Raw genomic sequence first — 16,352 nt, 5'->3', positions numbered from 1 at the left:
TGAAGGACCAGAGGGCAAAATCCCCTCTGTGATTCGAGATGAAGACAGGTTCACTGGATACAGGCTTAGACAGACGGTTGCTTTGATATGTCAGAGACCTCAAACAGACGTGTCCATTCAATTTGTACGGTAGAATTCTTGGCCTCAGAATCTGGAGATCTAAGCCAAACTCAGCATGCCAGGGAAGGACACATATGTGACCACACAAGGTCATGGACATACATACAGGCACAAGACGGTTTCCAGGCTTGGATACATATATAGGCAGTGTGCCTTAAGCAGAAATTCATATGCATGTTCATGTAGCTTATATAATAACAGCCCAAGTGATCACATGTGCATATAAATATGGACAGGCATGGGTGTAAGCACACACACATACACATTCATAGACACAGATTTGGACATAAGAACTCAAACCTAAATTCATAACCTCCAGTGTGGCTCTGGGTATGCAAGGTCACATGGGTATACACTTGCACACAGGGTCTCGACGTACAAGGTTGGGTCCTTAATAAGATTACAAAGGGAAGAGGCAGGGATATGCACTCAGAGTCCCAGACACGGATTCACAGACATGAGTATGGTGCTCACATCTAGAGTCTGACCACCTGCATTCAAAAATATCAGCTTTGAGACTTTGAGAAAATGCTTTGATCTCACTGTGCCTCCATTTCATCTGTAAATTGGAGGTTGCTGTAAAGGTTAGATGGGTGGGAGATACATAGCATCTGTGGATATTCAGATTTGAGAAACAAATGTGGCCAAAGTAATTCAGACATAATCACAGGACCAGATATGAGAGTCAAGGTCAACACTGCGATTCATGCAGAAGCCAGTGAGCGGTGATTCAAAGTTGCGGGCACAGACCCAGAGGCCAGGCATTCAGATATGGACCCACTAGAGCAGATGCCAGGGCAGCACCCAGATACAGGGTTGGCCATTCAAGGTCAAAGGTATAGCTAGAGACACAGGCAGCCAGGACAGGAAATAATCTACCTCTGGATCAGTGCCCACGTCAGAGATACTTGGTGTTGAAGGTGACTCATCAGGTTTTGCATTTGGGGACAAATGCACACATATGGGCAGGTAGTGGACAGGCAGAGCCTCGCACTCCACCACCCACGTACACGCACACACAGAGCTGCACTATGCACAGATACCAAACAGAGACATTTCAAAGTCAAAGGACCTTCAAAGTCAAAGTCACACACACATATGCACCGAAGGGGAGGACAGGGTTTGCTCATCCAGATTGAATTACCGTTGTTATATCTACCACGGGCATAAATGGGGCCCAGAACACTGGGAGAACTGGGGGAACATGCAGTGAATGAGAGGTGGAAGGGAAGAAAGGCGGGGCTCTCCAGCAGAGAAGGGTGGAGGCCAGGACCTGAGTAGTGAGTGAAAAATTTCCACGAGTCTCTTACATTTCTACATGTCTTTTGAGCAAAGGTACTAACACCATTTTACTCGATAATATCTATCAAAGATGGCTGGCTAACAAGCAGTCTTTCAAGATGGTATCTCCATCAGAGCAGGTTTGTTGACTGTCCAGGATAATAAAGATAATGTCTTCCCAGAATGGACTAGTTTACTATCCAGGACAATAAATATAATATGCCCCTGTGCAGCAATTCTGTTTGTGGTTCAGGGTAATAAAGATAATATCTCCACCAAAGACAAAGATTCAAGGCTGAGGTGGGAGGATCACTGGAAGTCAGGAGTTCAAGACCAGCCTAGGCATCAATGCAAGACTCCCTTTCTACAAAATAAGTACATACATACATTAGCCAGGTGTGGTGGTGCAAGCCTGTAGTCCCAGCTGTTCATAAGGCTGAGGTGGGAGAACTGCTTGAGTCTAGGAGTTTGAGGCTGCAGTGGACTATGATCCCACCACTCCCTTCCAACCTGGGCAAGAGAGTGAGACATTGTCTCTTTAAAAAGCAAAAGGCAAATGCTGGGCAGGTTTGCTAGTGCCCCCTTATAAGACTGAGGATTCTGAAACTCAGGACCCTCTGCAGTGGCATAAACCACTTTGAGCGCAAAATCCACCTGGACTTCTCTGGTCACCCTATAGGACTTGGGCAAGGTGAACCCATATGAACATGAACCTCACACTGCCTGCTGTGCCAAGTAATCAAATCCTTTGGCCAGGTTCTGGTGTGTTCTGCCAATACCCATGAAGGTGTGGCAGGCCAACTTTTTTGTTTCTGAGTTGGTAAAATGTCAGCCCCTCAGAGTTCTTGACAAACACGTGGGCACTGAGGTTGCACCTGGACAGCTGGAGATGGAGATAGGATGGGATTCAGCTGGGTGCAGCCACATGATAATGGAAGAACCGGGGCTTGGTGTAACCCCTGATCCCTCCTTTGTGGGGATTGTAAACCAGGATGAAGCTGAACCTTCTTGGCCCCACCTGAATCTCTCCAGACACAAATTCATCCCAACAGCTATGTAAAAAAACTTCCTTTTACCACCCTTGTGTTTTCTCCTGCCCAACATGTTCTTCCTCTTTGTTTTCGTATCTCACATCTCCAGATGATCTATTGTTCCCTCGGACACCAGATCAGACCCCTGGGTGCCCCACAGCCCATCAGACGCTAGCCACATCCCCTAGCCCCTAGATCTTCTCTAGCCCCAAAGAACTCACCTTCAGCCACACCCTCTATCTGGACCCACTCCCAGCCTCCCACTCTGAATCCCAGCTTCCAGTCCAACCTCCCATGGACTCAGAGAGCAATTTAAGCCTAAAGCAAACCTAAGAAAATAAATCATAAAAATTATAGCAGAAATTGGTGAAATTAAAAACAAGTAACCTATAGAGAAAATCAACTAAAACAACTGTTTCTTTTAAAAGATCAATAAAATTGATAATTCTCTAGCCAGGATAACAAAGACCAAAAAAAAACAGAAGATACATGTTAGTAAGATCAGAAATGATAGTGGATCCATCATCACTGAGACACTAAGAGGATATTCATGGATAATAAAGCCTTGCCAGTTGAAAACGAACTGCTGCTGGTTGCCTTTATTAACAGATATTGAGGTGGAAACAAAACATTAACCAGGTCAATAGCTGCATATGAGGTGCCAGGAGATGTGTTATTTGCTCAAACAATGAAGCCACATGAAGAGCTGTAATGAAATTCACTGCCTGGTTATACTTAGGATAACCCACTATCATCCCTGAAGATCTATCTGTTTTCAGCATGGGCCAATAGGTGAACTGGATGTGGATGTAGTGGGAACCACCACTCCTGCGTCCTTCAGTCATTGACAGTGTCACCAACCTCCGTAATCCCTGCAGGAATGCAGACTTGTTTTGGTTTATGATTTCCCTAGGTATGGAGATAGGACAGGATTCAGCTGGGTGCAGCCACATGATAAAGGAAGGACCTGGGCTTGGTGTAACCCCTGATCCCTCCTAGGTGGGGCTAGGTGGGGCTAAGTCCTAGTGACTTCCACCTGGACTCGTCTGGTGTAACATCCCTCATCCACAGGTCTGGGAGCCCACGTGGAAATTCTGTCACTTTCTCAGCATGCCTGTCCCAGTTATGCATTATTCTGTAATTGGTGAAATACCCAAAAGGTAGGTTCAGAGACCCACGGGACCCACTGTGAGATGGGCCTCGGCCACAACTCCTGACCTCCACCAGGCGCTACACTGATTGTTGGACTACAGTGGTGTTTTGGGTCTCTTGTAATTAGTGTCAGTTAAGAATCAGTGTCCAATAATCTCCAAAACATCTGGTAACTGACTCAAGTTTATGAATTGAACGATGGGCCAGGATTCTTTGCTTTTATGATTCAAATTATACTTCTGTTCACTGGACCCAAGAAGTCTCCTGATTACATAGAAATAATTTAGTCTTTTCCAATCTATTTCTCTTCCAGGAACACTGTGATCAACTACCAGCACCACAGGTCTCTGAAGTCAGACTATCATGATCACTGTGTTGATTGTGCTGTCTATTGTACTAACCACGCCCATGTTTTGGTGAAGTTAGCATCACTTGGCCCCAACCATCTTGGTATCCAATTATCCTCACTGAATTGAGATTTCCTGCTTCAGTGTCAGCCATTCCCACATAATTTCTGACCTACAGAGATGAGGGATCATACAGCTCTTCAAGGATGCTGGTACTCCCCTCACAAATTCATTTCTCCTGTTGTAGTGAAAGGTGCACCCTCTGGAGCCTCCCAGGGTGGGTGTGCATGTCATAACGATGAATGTATGATCATGTTCCCATTACCCAAAGCCTTTTAATCCCTCGTGCTCAGTACACCAGGGCAGGTCTAGCATTTCTTCATTTAGTGTATGCTGTCCATTCATGCAACCACCTCAGGACTCCTGGGTTCTCTGCCTGGTTGAGCTCCTGCATGCTGCCTCCTTGGGGAGGTGAGGGAGAGGACCCATGGTTAGATGGGATCTGTGCAGTTGTAACACATTAGGTGCTTAATAAACAGAAGCTCTGATGTTAACCACGAGGGGATGCTGTCTCTCTGTTTGTCTGTATCTCTCTGTGTGTCTCCAGCTACCTTGTTTTTTCTCTTCCCAATTTTGTCACTGTCTATCTCAGATTCTATTTCCCCTGCTGTCTCTCCATCTCTGGTTTTCTCTTTGTGTTCCTGTGGCAGTCTCTTTAAAACCCCATCTCTGTCTTGGATGAAACATAATCCTTGTTCATTACACACACTATTCATTGGTATGAATATGCCATTTATTTCTCCATTCTCCTATAGATAAACATTTTGGGTGATTTCTGGCTTGAGGATGCTATGAACTTTCTGGTATGAGGATTTTTATGAAAATACGAAGTATTTCTAGGGTTTCTAGGGGGTATATTTCTAAGATTGATACTGATAGGTCATGCATATGTTCAGCTGCAACACATACTGCTAAATCATTTTCTAAAATGAGGATACCAATTTATACTCCATTAAGCAATGTATGAGAATGTTACATTGTCTAAAAAAGGCTATTGATACACACTGACAAACTGTTGGATTGAATTTATATTCTAGTTCTACATTCTTTTCCTTCAATATTTCCGCCATCCTTTCTCTCCAGGGCTTTGTCAATGACAATTCTAGTTTTCTTTTTTGTTTCATAGCCTTTCCTTCTTTCTACTCAATCACACTCTATGGATTCTATTGATCTGAGGTCATTCAGATATTTTAAATTCCATAAAACTTACCTTCAGGCTGGGCGCAGTGGCTCACGCCTGTAATCAATCCCAGCACTTTGGGAGGCCAAGGCAGGTGGATCACCCGAGGTCGGGAGCTCACGACCAGCCTGACCACATGGAGAAGCCCCATCTCTATTAAAAATGCAAAATTAGCCGGGTGTGGTGGTGCGTGCCTGTAATCCCAGCTACTGGGGAGGCTGAAGCAGGAGAATCACTTCAACCTGGAGGCAGGGGTTGCAGTGAGCTGAGATTGAGCCATTGCACTCCAGCCTGGGCGATAAGAGTGAAACTCTGTAAAAAAAAAAAAAAAAAAAAAAAAAAAAAAAAAAACCTGCCTTCAGTGTTTAGTCATGTGTTTCCTCCTCTCTTATTTTTCTCTCTTCCTGAGTCTTTAGTGTTCAGTATCTGCACTTCCAGTACTCACATCATTCAGTATTTCTTTGACATTTTTCTTCAATCTGGTCTAAAATGTCACTATTGTGTTCTTCACCTCTATTCAATTCTATTAATCCATTTTTTTTTACTTTTTTCAATTATCATATTTTTCCTACCTAATATTTCCTACCTACTTTTTCTCATATTTTATGTATGTTGGTCTTGCTCAATATTCCTAATATCTTCTCTTATCTTTCAGCATGCTTATTAAGTTAACTTCTAATTCAATATAAAATCAATCAGGTTTCTTTCAAACAATTCATCATTGCAGAGATAACTCCATGGGCTATTCAATCACAAAACCAAACCAGTCCCACAGGTGCATTCACTATCCCCCGTCTTTCCCTGACCCCCTGTACATTACTAAATGTCCACTTACAATTACACAGTATAATGTCAGAAAACAAGATTCAATTTTATTTGCTGCCCCAGTATCTGTAACCAGGACTGACACAAAATCTTGCCAGATATGTCCCACACCCACTGGGAAAGGCTCCCACCTGGCTACTTCCTCTGTCAGCTGGGTCAGCTGCATTCCACAAGGTTCTCAGCCTAATGAGTTTCACTACCTGCCAGTGTCAAAACTTAGTAAAGCAAGACCATGACATTCCCCCATGGAAATCAGAGTTCACCCCACTGTCTTGTTACTATAAAGCCTGCCTCTAACAGTCCTTGCTTCTTCACGCTAATCCTGAGCGCATCCCCCATGTCATCCTGCATGGTGTGCAGCGTGCTACTGCTCTGGGCTGTGAATCTCTGTGGCAAAGAAACTGTTTATCTCATATCTCCAGTGCTACGTGTGGGGTGTTCAACCATATTCATAACCCCAGGGTGGGAATCCCTCCCTCACCAATGGTGTGAAAAGAAGGCAAATAAAACAATGATTGAATGCTCTTTGAGCTCAGTGTCATTCCTCAATGCGCCCCTATTTCTGGATTCTTCTTTGTAGGGATAGCTCCATAGACCACCTGATCACAAGACCAAACCAAATCCCCAGGGGGGTTTCCTCATCCTCTCCCTTTCCCTCAGCCCCTGTACAGTAAAATGTTGACTCAGCAGCCCTGCACTGCTCAAAGCCTGTATATTCCAAGTAAAGGGCTCACCCTTGAATAACTCCTGGGAGATGACATTTGATTCCTTGGAAAGTTCTGCCCAAGTGCCTTGATATACTTGGGGCCTTGGGCCATGCCAGACGCTTCATGCTAAAGATGTGATTTGTGATGAATCCCTGTTTTTGTACATCTGGGACTTTGGGCCATGTTGTATCTGTTTGAACTCTAGGGAACCTCAGGTCTGAGGACTTAAGGTCAATTATTCAAGTACTCCATACTGGTCCTACAGACCCCCAATAAACACCCTGGACACTAAGGGTCAGGTGAGCTGCCTCAGTTGGAATTACTTCGTACATATTATCATACATCCTTGCAGGGAGAATTATGTGCTGTCCATAAGTCTCTACTTGGAGAGAATAACTGTCAGATATGCCCCCCATCCAAAGGGAAAGGCCCCCACCTGGCTAGTTCCTCTATCAGCTGGATCAGCTACACTCCACAAGGTTCTCAACCTCATAGGTTTGACTTCCTGCCAGTCTGAAAACTTAGTAAAGCCAATTGCTAGTCTTCATAACTGCAAGTTTTCCTCTGTTTTCTCCACACTCTAATCTATACGTCTGTTTTGTTTGCTGATTTCAATATGTATCCTATCAATGTAACAAACCATGATAAACCACAGCATGATGGCTCTTTATTTCTGTAAGTCCTGCTAGGAAACCATCAAATCTGACAGTGGTTTGGGGGACCTGAACACACCTCATGTAATTAATCAGCTTTCAGTTTCTCCCCTTAGTCCCTCCTTCAACAACACAGAAGGACCCTCCCCTTCTTTCTGCCCACAGCCTTATCTAGGCTTCCTAGTGCCCCCAGGACAGAGTGGGTTATGTTTTCAGTGTCATCCTTGCTGTGCGTGTGCCTCGTACCTTGTGGCTCCAGCTTATCCTCAGGGATCTGTAAAGAGTGTCCACCTTGTGTCACTGTCCACTCTTCCAGGGTGGGCCCCACCCCTCCTGTCTCTGCACCCCACAAACAAAATGGTCACCCACGTCCTTGTGTGTGTCCTCACTGAAACTGAGTGAGAAGTCTCCAGACACAGCCAGTGTTCTGAAGAAAAGGACGAAATTATACCCATTTCAGAAACACTGGCCTACACCTGTGTCTGCCCATTCCTTTTCCTAGCAGCCTTGGACTCCACACCAGAAAGCACAGGTCAGTAGGACTCAGGAGGCTCGAGTTTTGGCCAGGTGAGTTCCAAGCTTCAGGTGGCCAGCATCCAGAAAGGCCAAGTGATGCCAGAACGTGAGGTGGACTTAAATTTACTAGAGGTAGGGGTGGGACAGGGGCACTCAGGGGTTGGCTGCGATGGTGTCCTTGATCCACTTCTGGTAATGCACCACCTTGGTGTATACAGCAGGCTTTTCAGGCAGGGCACATGGCTCAGGGCCCCATGACGTGATACCTTGAAGCACACCATTACAGACAAGTGGACCCCCAGAATCACCCTAAGGGTAAAGGGGGAGAGACACAGTGAGAAAGACTGGCCCCAGTGTCTGCCTAGGCAACTCCTTCTCTCAGAACCGTGCAGACAGATGACTGAGAGCAATTCCCAGCTCTCAGGAACATAGAAATGTCTCCAGAACCCACTCCCACCAGAATATGGGCAGGGAGTCCAACAGAGGGAACAAGGCTCCAGTCCTGGCCTGTGGGGAAGGGACTTCAGGGTCTAGCTCCTGCACAAGAGGCAAGGTCCAGGAGGACAGTCCCTGCAGACAGGTCAGCAGGATGAGGGCCAGGACCATCTGCAGGATGCTGCCCCCGCAGGCACATCGCAGAGGCCACCTCTTCAGGACTACTCTCTGACTAGATGTCCCCTCTCCAGGGCATTGGGGAGCCACGCAGGGCCATGGGCTGGGCTGGGCATGGTCAGTTCAGTGATCAGAATGACCCAGAGGCCAGATGGAGGATGGAGTGGAGGGGAGAGACTGAGGGCCAGGAGACTGTGAGGGAGGCTGGGTGAGGGCCCAGGCGGGGACAAGGCCTGGAGCCACCCCCAGGTCATCCTCATCACCACTCCCCCCACACCCCTGCCGCCCTCCCTCCCTCCCTGCAGTCTGATCCCACAGGGAAGCCAGCAGCGGCCTCTGGACACCTGAGCCAGGCCCTGTCCTGCTTCTGTCCAGCACCATCCACAGCTCCTGACTCCTCAGAGGAAAAGCAGTGTCCTCCTGTGGCTCAGGTGAGGCCCTGCAAGAGGGGCCCTCTCTTCCCCGTGTGAGGCCATCTCGCGCCCTGCCCCTGATCCCTCACTCCAGCCATGCAGCCCCCTCGCTGCTCCTCATGCTCTCCAGGCCCCTCCTCCCAGGCCTGGGCAGGTGCTGCTCCCTCTGCTCCCCCAGGTGCCGCAGGGCTCTCCCCTTCCCCTGTGGCAGGTGTTTGCTCACTCCTACCTTCTGCAGGATGTCCCCTCCCAGTGACACTCCCCACCCCTCCTCCCTGCCCCAGAGCCCGATCACTTCCTGACACCCTCCAGCATTTCCGTGTTGGGTCCACTGTTCCTGCCCATGCCTCTCACCAGCATAGGGGCTGCAGGAGGGAGGGGCTGCTCTCTATCTGTTCACTGCTGCTTCCCAGGGTCTACGGCAATGCTGGTCACGCAGCAGGTGCCCAGTAAGCATGTGCTCAACACAGGAATGGGTGAATTATGCTGTGAGAATCACCTGTTGTGTTGAGGGAGTCAGGGAACGGGGAAGGAGCATGGCAGATGAGGCATGGGGAGGGGGCATGGCTATAGCTGGGGAGCAGGGGAGGCAGATGTCTGGTTAGCTTTCAGATCCCAGCCCAGAATTAGGGTCTCCACTCACCTTTCCCCTCCAGATGCTGGGAGTAGGGATGACTCACCCCACAAGTGTCTTTACCACCTGTCCAGAGCCCAGCACACAACATGAACTCTGTCACTTTCTCAGAGTAAGCTCTAGCACACATGTCATTGGACAGGAGATGGAGGCTCACACACTGAAGACTCTTTGGGCGCAAGACTATGGGTCAGAGAAAAACTGGGCTGTGGCCGGACCCCACCTGGTTCTTTGGCCCCACTTCCCTCAGACCCAGGCATCTGGGCTCCCGGCTGCACCGTTTGGCCCAGGCATACACTCCTCTGGTTGGATGCTGCCCCAGCCTGAGGCGTAGCAGGTGGTCCCCCGTGCTGGCTCCTGGGTGGGCAGGCCCAGGACCTTCACAGCATCTGTGATCTTGGCAGGCTCTGACAGGCGGAGCAACATGAGGTCGTGGCTGAAGTCTTCATCTGGTCTAAGGCTTCGACGCTTCAGAAGGCTCATATTGTAGAGCGGGTATGGGAAGCTGTGGCTGACAGGGACCCTCTGGCCTGTGTCTTCAGGCTCAAACAGGTTGTGCCGACCCAGCCAGACCTGGCTATTCCTGGGGAGGAAGGGGGTGGATGCATGAGGACAGAGAAAATGGGGAAAGGTAGATGGGGCAGGGGAGGCTAAGGGAGACTCTAAAGGGGATAAAAAGAAACAGTGAGAAAAGCACAGGGGTGGGGAGATACAGTCGTGGTGAAATACAGACAGTGAGTTAGAAAACAGGAGTGTAATCTTGTGAGAGGCAGATACAGAAACTGAGAGAAACGAAGTGGAAAAGAGAGAGCATAAAATGGCAGAGGAATGACAAAAGCAGAGGGGAGAACAGTGAGAATTAGGATGAGCAAAGAAGAGACAGACAGCAAGAAACAGACATGGGGAAGAGGAAGGGAGAAAGAACAGAACCAGAAAGGGAATGAGAAATAGACAAATGAGAAAAGGACGCGGGAAGTCAGAGAGAGAAGGAGAAACAGCAGAGAGGAAGCCAGGGGTGATACAGTGTGGGAGAGAAAAAGGAGGGAGCCACGGAGGCATCTGAGGAGTGTGGAGTAGCAGGGGGAGGAGAGGCATGAGGGTGGCTCACCTGCAGGTGGGGCTGGAGAGAGGCTCTGTAGGGGCGGGTGGCCTGGCCCACAGCTCAGGGCCACATCCCACTTTCTCTCTCCAGCTCCCTTCCCCTCCTGTCGTTTGTTGTTGTTGTTGTTGTTGTTTGTTTGTTTGTTTTTTCTGAGATGGAGTCTTGCTCTATCACCCAGGCTGCAGTGCAGTGGCACGATCTCGGCTCACCGCAACCTCTGCCTCCCGGGTTCAAGCGATTCTCCTGCCTCAGCCTCCCTAGTAATTGGGATTACAGGCGCGCACTACCACGCCTGGCTACTTTTTGTATTTTTAGTAGAGACAGGGTTTTGCCATGTTGGCCAGGCTGGTTTCGAACTCCTGACCTCAGGTGATCCACCCACCTCAGCCTACCAAAGTGCTGGGATTACAGGCGTGGGCCACCGTGCCCAGCCACCTTTCCCTCCTTTCTTGTTTCCCCTTCTCCTTCCTCCCTCCTCAATTGCGCACTCAGCTGCAGCTGAAACTAGCCCTCCCTGTGTCTCCCCAGGGTGGAGGGATGTCCTGCAGAGAGTGCTGTGCAATGGCAGGCGCCCCCTCACATGCACACACATTGAGCTTAAAGTCTTTCCTTTTTCTGGGTGCTCCCCACCCACCCTCACGGGCCCATCTGGGTGTGTTCAGTAGTGATGAGGAAGGGCTAAGGCAGAGACCCAGAGAGAAAGACAGGCAAAGAGATGGAGGGTGAGACACACGGTGACAGAGATGGCCGCAGAGAGACCTAGAGACAGAGACGGGAGACACAGAGACAGGGAGACAGAAAAGAGAGAGGGAGATAGAGACCAAAACACAGTCATACAGACACAACCAGAGCCAGATACCAAGAGACACAGCAAGATCAGACACAGAGAGAAACCCAGGCAGCCATAGGGAGAGTGGTCCAGCCCCAGCTCTGCCTCCTGGTGCGACCTGGGCCAGGACCTTCCCTCTCTCCTTTAGTCTGAAGCCTCACCTGAGAAGTGACCCTGGGGGAAGTATCTAGCTGTTATTCCTGTGGGACACAGACATTCCCTCCCCAGATCCCAGGGTCCTACTTACTTCTTTAGGCAATGGGCAGCTGTGAGCACCCACTGGGGGTGCACCAGGACACCTCCACAGTGTGCCCATCCATGACTGTACACAGCCGCCTGCCAGGGTTGGGAATGCTTCTCACACTCCCAGCCTCCCACAATCCGAGACTGGATGAGGGGTGCGGCACCTGCAGAGGGGATGCTAGGTCAGGGGGATCAGACCCAGAAGAACTGGATAGGGGAGGGAGGGAGCTGAGCTATGGGTTTGAAGAGACATGGGGGCAGAGGACCAGGACTGGGAGTCCAGGACACAAGCAAGGGGTCCTGGGAGGGCTGGGAATTCTGTAGCTATTCCCTGTGTTAGCGGGTTGGTGGCTGGGCCAGGTGGGAAGACTTCAAGCTCTGAGAACAGAGCTGACCTCAGAGATCAGAGTAGGGGACATGGGACAGCATCTGGAGCAGGCATCGGGTTGGGGGTTGGGTCATTTGGAATGATTTGGGGTCTTACACTGGGAGAAGGGAAACTGTGGTGGAAGCTGTGGGTTCTAAGAGAATAAGGGGTTCCAGAAACCAGGGATAAGTGCCCAATGGAGAGGTTTAGTTGCTGGGAAAGGAAGATTTTGGACGGTTTACCATGTCCAAGGTTAAGCAAACAGTCCTGCCTGAGTTGTTTCTTGCTTTGTTTTGTTTTGCTTCTGAGGTTTTGAAAAGGGTGCAGATTTAGGGAATCAGAGAACTGGCAGTTGCGGTTGGGGGTGCTCGTGTTTTTCCCATGGAAAAAGCTGGCCATTGAATGAAGGGTCTGGGGCAAAAAGTCAGGTAAGGAGGAGTTCTCAGAGTCCCAGTGCCAGACTGGGGATGGGGGGCAGCATTTGTTGTCAGGCCAGATAGCCTCGGGGGGAAGAAGGAAGTGTCTGGTGGCATCTGGGTTTCCTGGGACAGGGTTGGGAAGCCAGGTGTCAAGGTCCAGGGCACAAGGTTGAATGCTCACAGCTGAATGGGAAAAGTCAGTAGACTGTGGTAGGACTGAGGGGCTCAGGAGGCAGCCCAATGATAGGATCCAAGGAACCAATGGCATGGAGAGAGGTCCTTGAAAGGTTTTGAGCCCCATAAAAAGAAACACAGAGATGCCTAGGAACTTGCTCTTTAGTAAAGCAGCTGGGAGCAGGGATTTGGCTGGGCAATGGGGAGAAAGTTCTGAGGTAAGTGGGAGGGAGCAGGGACCTACTGCGGGCATGAGGACTATTGCAATGTGGAAGAGTCAGGGGCACATTGTCTGGGGTGAACTGTGGGCTGAAGGGACGAGGCTGGGGCGCTGGGTGGGAGGGAAAGGGCTTCAGCATAAGAGTCAAAACCCACCCCCCTTCCTTTTTCCCCCCAGTCTCACCAGTGCACCCCACAGGCAAGGCGATGAAGAGAACCAGGACCCACATGCTGACACAGGTGTCCACGGCCAGGTGGTGAGTTTGGGGCTGGGGAGCCTCCCTGAGGAGCTTTATAAAGCCTTCATTCCCCAGGACCCCGCCCTTGCCCTGCTGGCACCTAGATGCTGACCAAGGCCCTCCCCATGCTGCTGGAGGCTGGACAACCCCCTCCCACACCCAGAGCTGTGGCAGGGGAGGGAGAGCCAGCACTTGCTGTTCCGCACATACTAGATCAGTCTGGAGCATTCCCAGGGTGTGAGGCCAGATTGGGCAGGGCCTATGGATCATGGAGACATGATCTAGGGAACAAAGCCAGAGAAGGCAGGCTCAGGATGAACAGCAACAGGGGTTGGGATGATCACTGATTCTTTTTTTAAAAAAATTTAAAAAATTTAAAAAATTAAAATTTTTTTTTTTAATTTTAAACTGTTTTTAAAAACTGTTTAAAAAATTTTTTAAACTGTTTTTAAAAAACAGTCTCTGTTTCCCAGGCTGGAGTACAGTAGTGTGATCGCAGTTCCCTGTAGCCTTGAACTCCCAGACTCAACCGATTCTCCTTTCTCAGCCTCCAGGATAGCTGAGACCACAAGCATGCACCACCACATCCAGCTAATTTTTAATTTTTTATAGAGAGAGGGTCTGGCTATGTTGCCTAGGCTGGTCTCCAACTCCTGGGCTCAAGCGATCCTCCCACTTCGGCCTCCCAAAGTGATGGGATTACAGGCATGAGCCACCACGGCCAGCCCCGATCATTGATTTTCAATACAAAGTCTCATGTGCCTAATCCCAAGTACTTCCTTTGCACCCCAAGGCCTAATATGCTCTGAAATATCAGAACAATGGGATTGTGAGACTTCCTGGTCCCTATACCTGTCTGAGCCCAGAAGCTGGACCTCCAACTTACCATGTTCCTGAAATAGAAGCCTTGGCATTCAGTACTCTCTGATTCTTGCACTTCCACACTCAGAAAATAGTTCCCCACATACATTTCTCCCTCATCATAAAACCTTGTGATACCACATATTCTCCAATCCAGAAATATGACTCTCCCAGACCAAGTTCCCTATTATTTCAAAATCCAGTGTCCACTAAACAATATGGGGTTCCGGTGGCTCCTCATTCCTCATTCTCCACACCTGTACAATGTACAGGTACAACAGGGATTCCTGTTGACCGGCCCTCCTAGGTCAGAATTGTCCTCGTGCAAAATCCAATGCCCCCTTCTCATTGAAATGTCTAGCTATCAGGAGCCAGGTTTATACACTCCAAGATTAAGTTGCAAGCCAGGCACGGTGAGTGGCTCATGCCAGCAATCCCAGTGCTTTGGGAGTCCAAGGCTGAAGAATCACTTGAAGTCAGAAGTTCAAGATTAGCCAGGGCAACAAAGTGAGACCCTTTCTCTACAAAAAAAAAAAAAAAAAAAAAAAATTTAATTAGCCAGGTGTGGTGGCAAGCACCTGTAGCCCCATCTACTCAGGAGGCTGAAGCAGGAGGATCCCTTAAGTCCAGGAGGTCAAGGGTTCAGTGAGCTATGATCACACTACTGCACTCTAGCCTGAATGACAGAGCAAAAGACCCAGACTGTGTCTCAACAACAAAAAAAAAGAATTAGGGTGGCATTGAAAAATCTCATTTTGGTGTCTCAGAAAAGAATCAAGAATAAGAGTCCTGGTGTTAACTCTTATTATAAGAGTCCACTGTTAACTCTATAAGATTTCTTTGATTTTGAAAAAAAAAATGTGATTTCATCTGTTCAATAAAACCAGAGCAGCTTATGCTGATCCAGGCCCAGCTGTGTCTCAAGAATTTGAGAAAATCTTCCCCCATTTCCAGCTGAATGAGCAGATCAACTCCAAGTACAGTGAAGGAGACAGAAGTGGACATAGATAATCACAATTCAAGACCAGGGTAGAGGGATATTCACAGCCAGTGGCCTGATTTCCCCCACACAACCACTCATTCCCTGGAACGACCATCTGAAAGGAAATTTGCCTCAGCTTGAATGAGAACCACCTGAATCCAGTGTCCCAAGCATATCCTCATCCCCATGATAACCTCAACCAAAACCTGACCCAAACCAATTTAACACAACCTAATCCAACCACATCACCCACAAGCCCAACCCGTCAACCCAACACAATTTAATCTAATTCAAGACAACCCTAATGTCTTCCTTCATTTAAATATCAAACCAAACTAATGCACATCCTCGCATGCAATAGCCACCTCCATGTATTCTATCTCCAAAACCAAACCTACTTCATCCCCAATTCAATCCCCACACCCTTCCCAGCCAACATAAAAACAAACCTATTTCCATCCCAAAGCCATGCCATCCCAAACCACCTTTAAATTGCCAATCCCAAACTCATCCGAAGCACAATTTTACCCCATCTGTAACTCAACTCCAACCTCACCCTCCATTCTAACTGGTCTTCATACTCCATTTTCAATCCTATATCCAGCACTTTATCTGGCCAAAGGAAATCAAACACAACCACATCCCACTTCTCGAGCCAGTCCACAGCCTCCTCCCCACCAGTGATGGCCCCCTCTGGGCTCTGACCTCACAGGAGTCCGTGCCTTCACCCCCTCTTCCTGCACACACCATGGTGTTCATCAGGGCCCTGGGTAGTCCCTGTTACAAGATGTGGTGGAGATGAGGCTGATGCTGGCACAGTGCCTCGTATCTGGGAGACTCACTTGGGAGGACAGTGGACTGGGGCAAACCTGTAAGTTCACGCTCCTGTGCCCTCCACCCAGAAGCCCTTGAGATTTCATGGACAGCGACATATGGCCATTCTCTAGCACCTTTCAGTCCTGGTTTCCTATGGTTCTAGGATCTTTATCGGACACCAGCCCCGGCCTGGCATCACGCAGGCCGCATCCACCAGGGCACTCACGTCCACAGCTCCATGGTTGGGACGTGACTGGAGAGGCGCGCTGCAGGGATAGTCGCAGCTACATGACGTCATGGCGCTGGCCTCGCCCTCATAGCGCAGATGCTGAATGATGAGTGGATGATGCCCCAGGCCTCGGGACGTGGCACATGTGCAGATTATACTCGCGCAGGCGCACTCTTGTGGAACCAGAAGAGTAGGTGATTACCCTCAAGTGGAGTAAGGAGTAGATGGAAAGATCAAAGCATGGGCAACTCTCAGTCCTCTGACCCTTTGAGAATCAGGAGATCCCATTACCTTCACACCAAACTCTGGAGCCAATGGTTCCAGTCCTTGCTTCCCAGGGA

The 16,352-nt window shown here is 49.0% G+C and overlaps 1 protein-coding gene across 2 annotated transcripts; it reads right to left on the bottom strand.

Moving 5' to 3' along the window:
- Positions 1-6,018: 6,018 nt before the first annotated feature.
- Positions 6,019-16,064, bottom strand: KLK2 (kallikrein related peptidase 2). 2 transcript variants are annotated; one of them, XM_024238376.3, is made up of 6 exons: positions 15,917-16,064; positions 13,069-13,404; positions 11,710-11,869; positions 9,828-10,114; positions 9,541-9,714; positions 6,019-8,181 (listed from the first exon to the last, which is right to left on the bottom strand). In XM_024238376.3, exons 2-6 carry the CDS (start codon positions 13,391-13,393, stop codon positions 8,177-8,179), a joined length of 951 nt encoding a protein of 316 aa, XP_024094144.3. In that variant the 5' UTR covers positions 13,394-13,404; positions 15,917-16,064; the 3' UTR covers positions 6,019-8,176. The 2 variants fall into 2 exon arrangements, with proteins under 2 accessions (XP_024094144.3, XP_024094143.3); XM_024238375.3 differs by having other exon boundaries at positions 9,578-9,714.
- Between the last annotated feature and the right edge of the window lie 288 nt (positions 16,065-16,352).

Source organism: Pongo abelii, chromosome 20 (assembly GCF_028885655.2).
Source record: "Pongo abelii isolate AG06213 chromosome 20, NHGRI_mPonAbe1-v2.0_pri, whole genome shotgun sequence".
NCBI classification, from domain to species: Eukaryota; Metazoa; Chordata; class Mammalia; order Primates; family Hominidae; genus Pongo; species Pongo abelii.
This window is presented reverse-complemented; position numbering and strand designations above follow the sequence as displayed.

What these genes read in the sequence shown, in the direction of transcription:
- KLK2 (XM_024238375.3), bottom strand. Translation starts at nt 13,393, where the DNA reads ATGATCCATAGGCCCTGCCCAATCTGGCCTCACACCCTGGGAATGCTC. An exon ending in CAGCATCCAACCAGAGGAGT is followed by an intron (nt 9,715 to 9,827) that starts GTATGCCTGGGC and finishes TCTGACCCATAG; the next exon opens with TCTTGCGCCCAAAGAGTCTT. An exon ending in GTGGTAAAGACACTTGTGGG is followed by an intron (nt 8,182 to 9,577) that starts GTGAGTCATCCC and finishes CTTTACCCTTAG; the next exon opens with GGTGATTCTGGGGGTCCACT.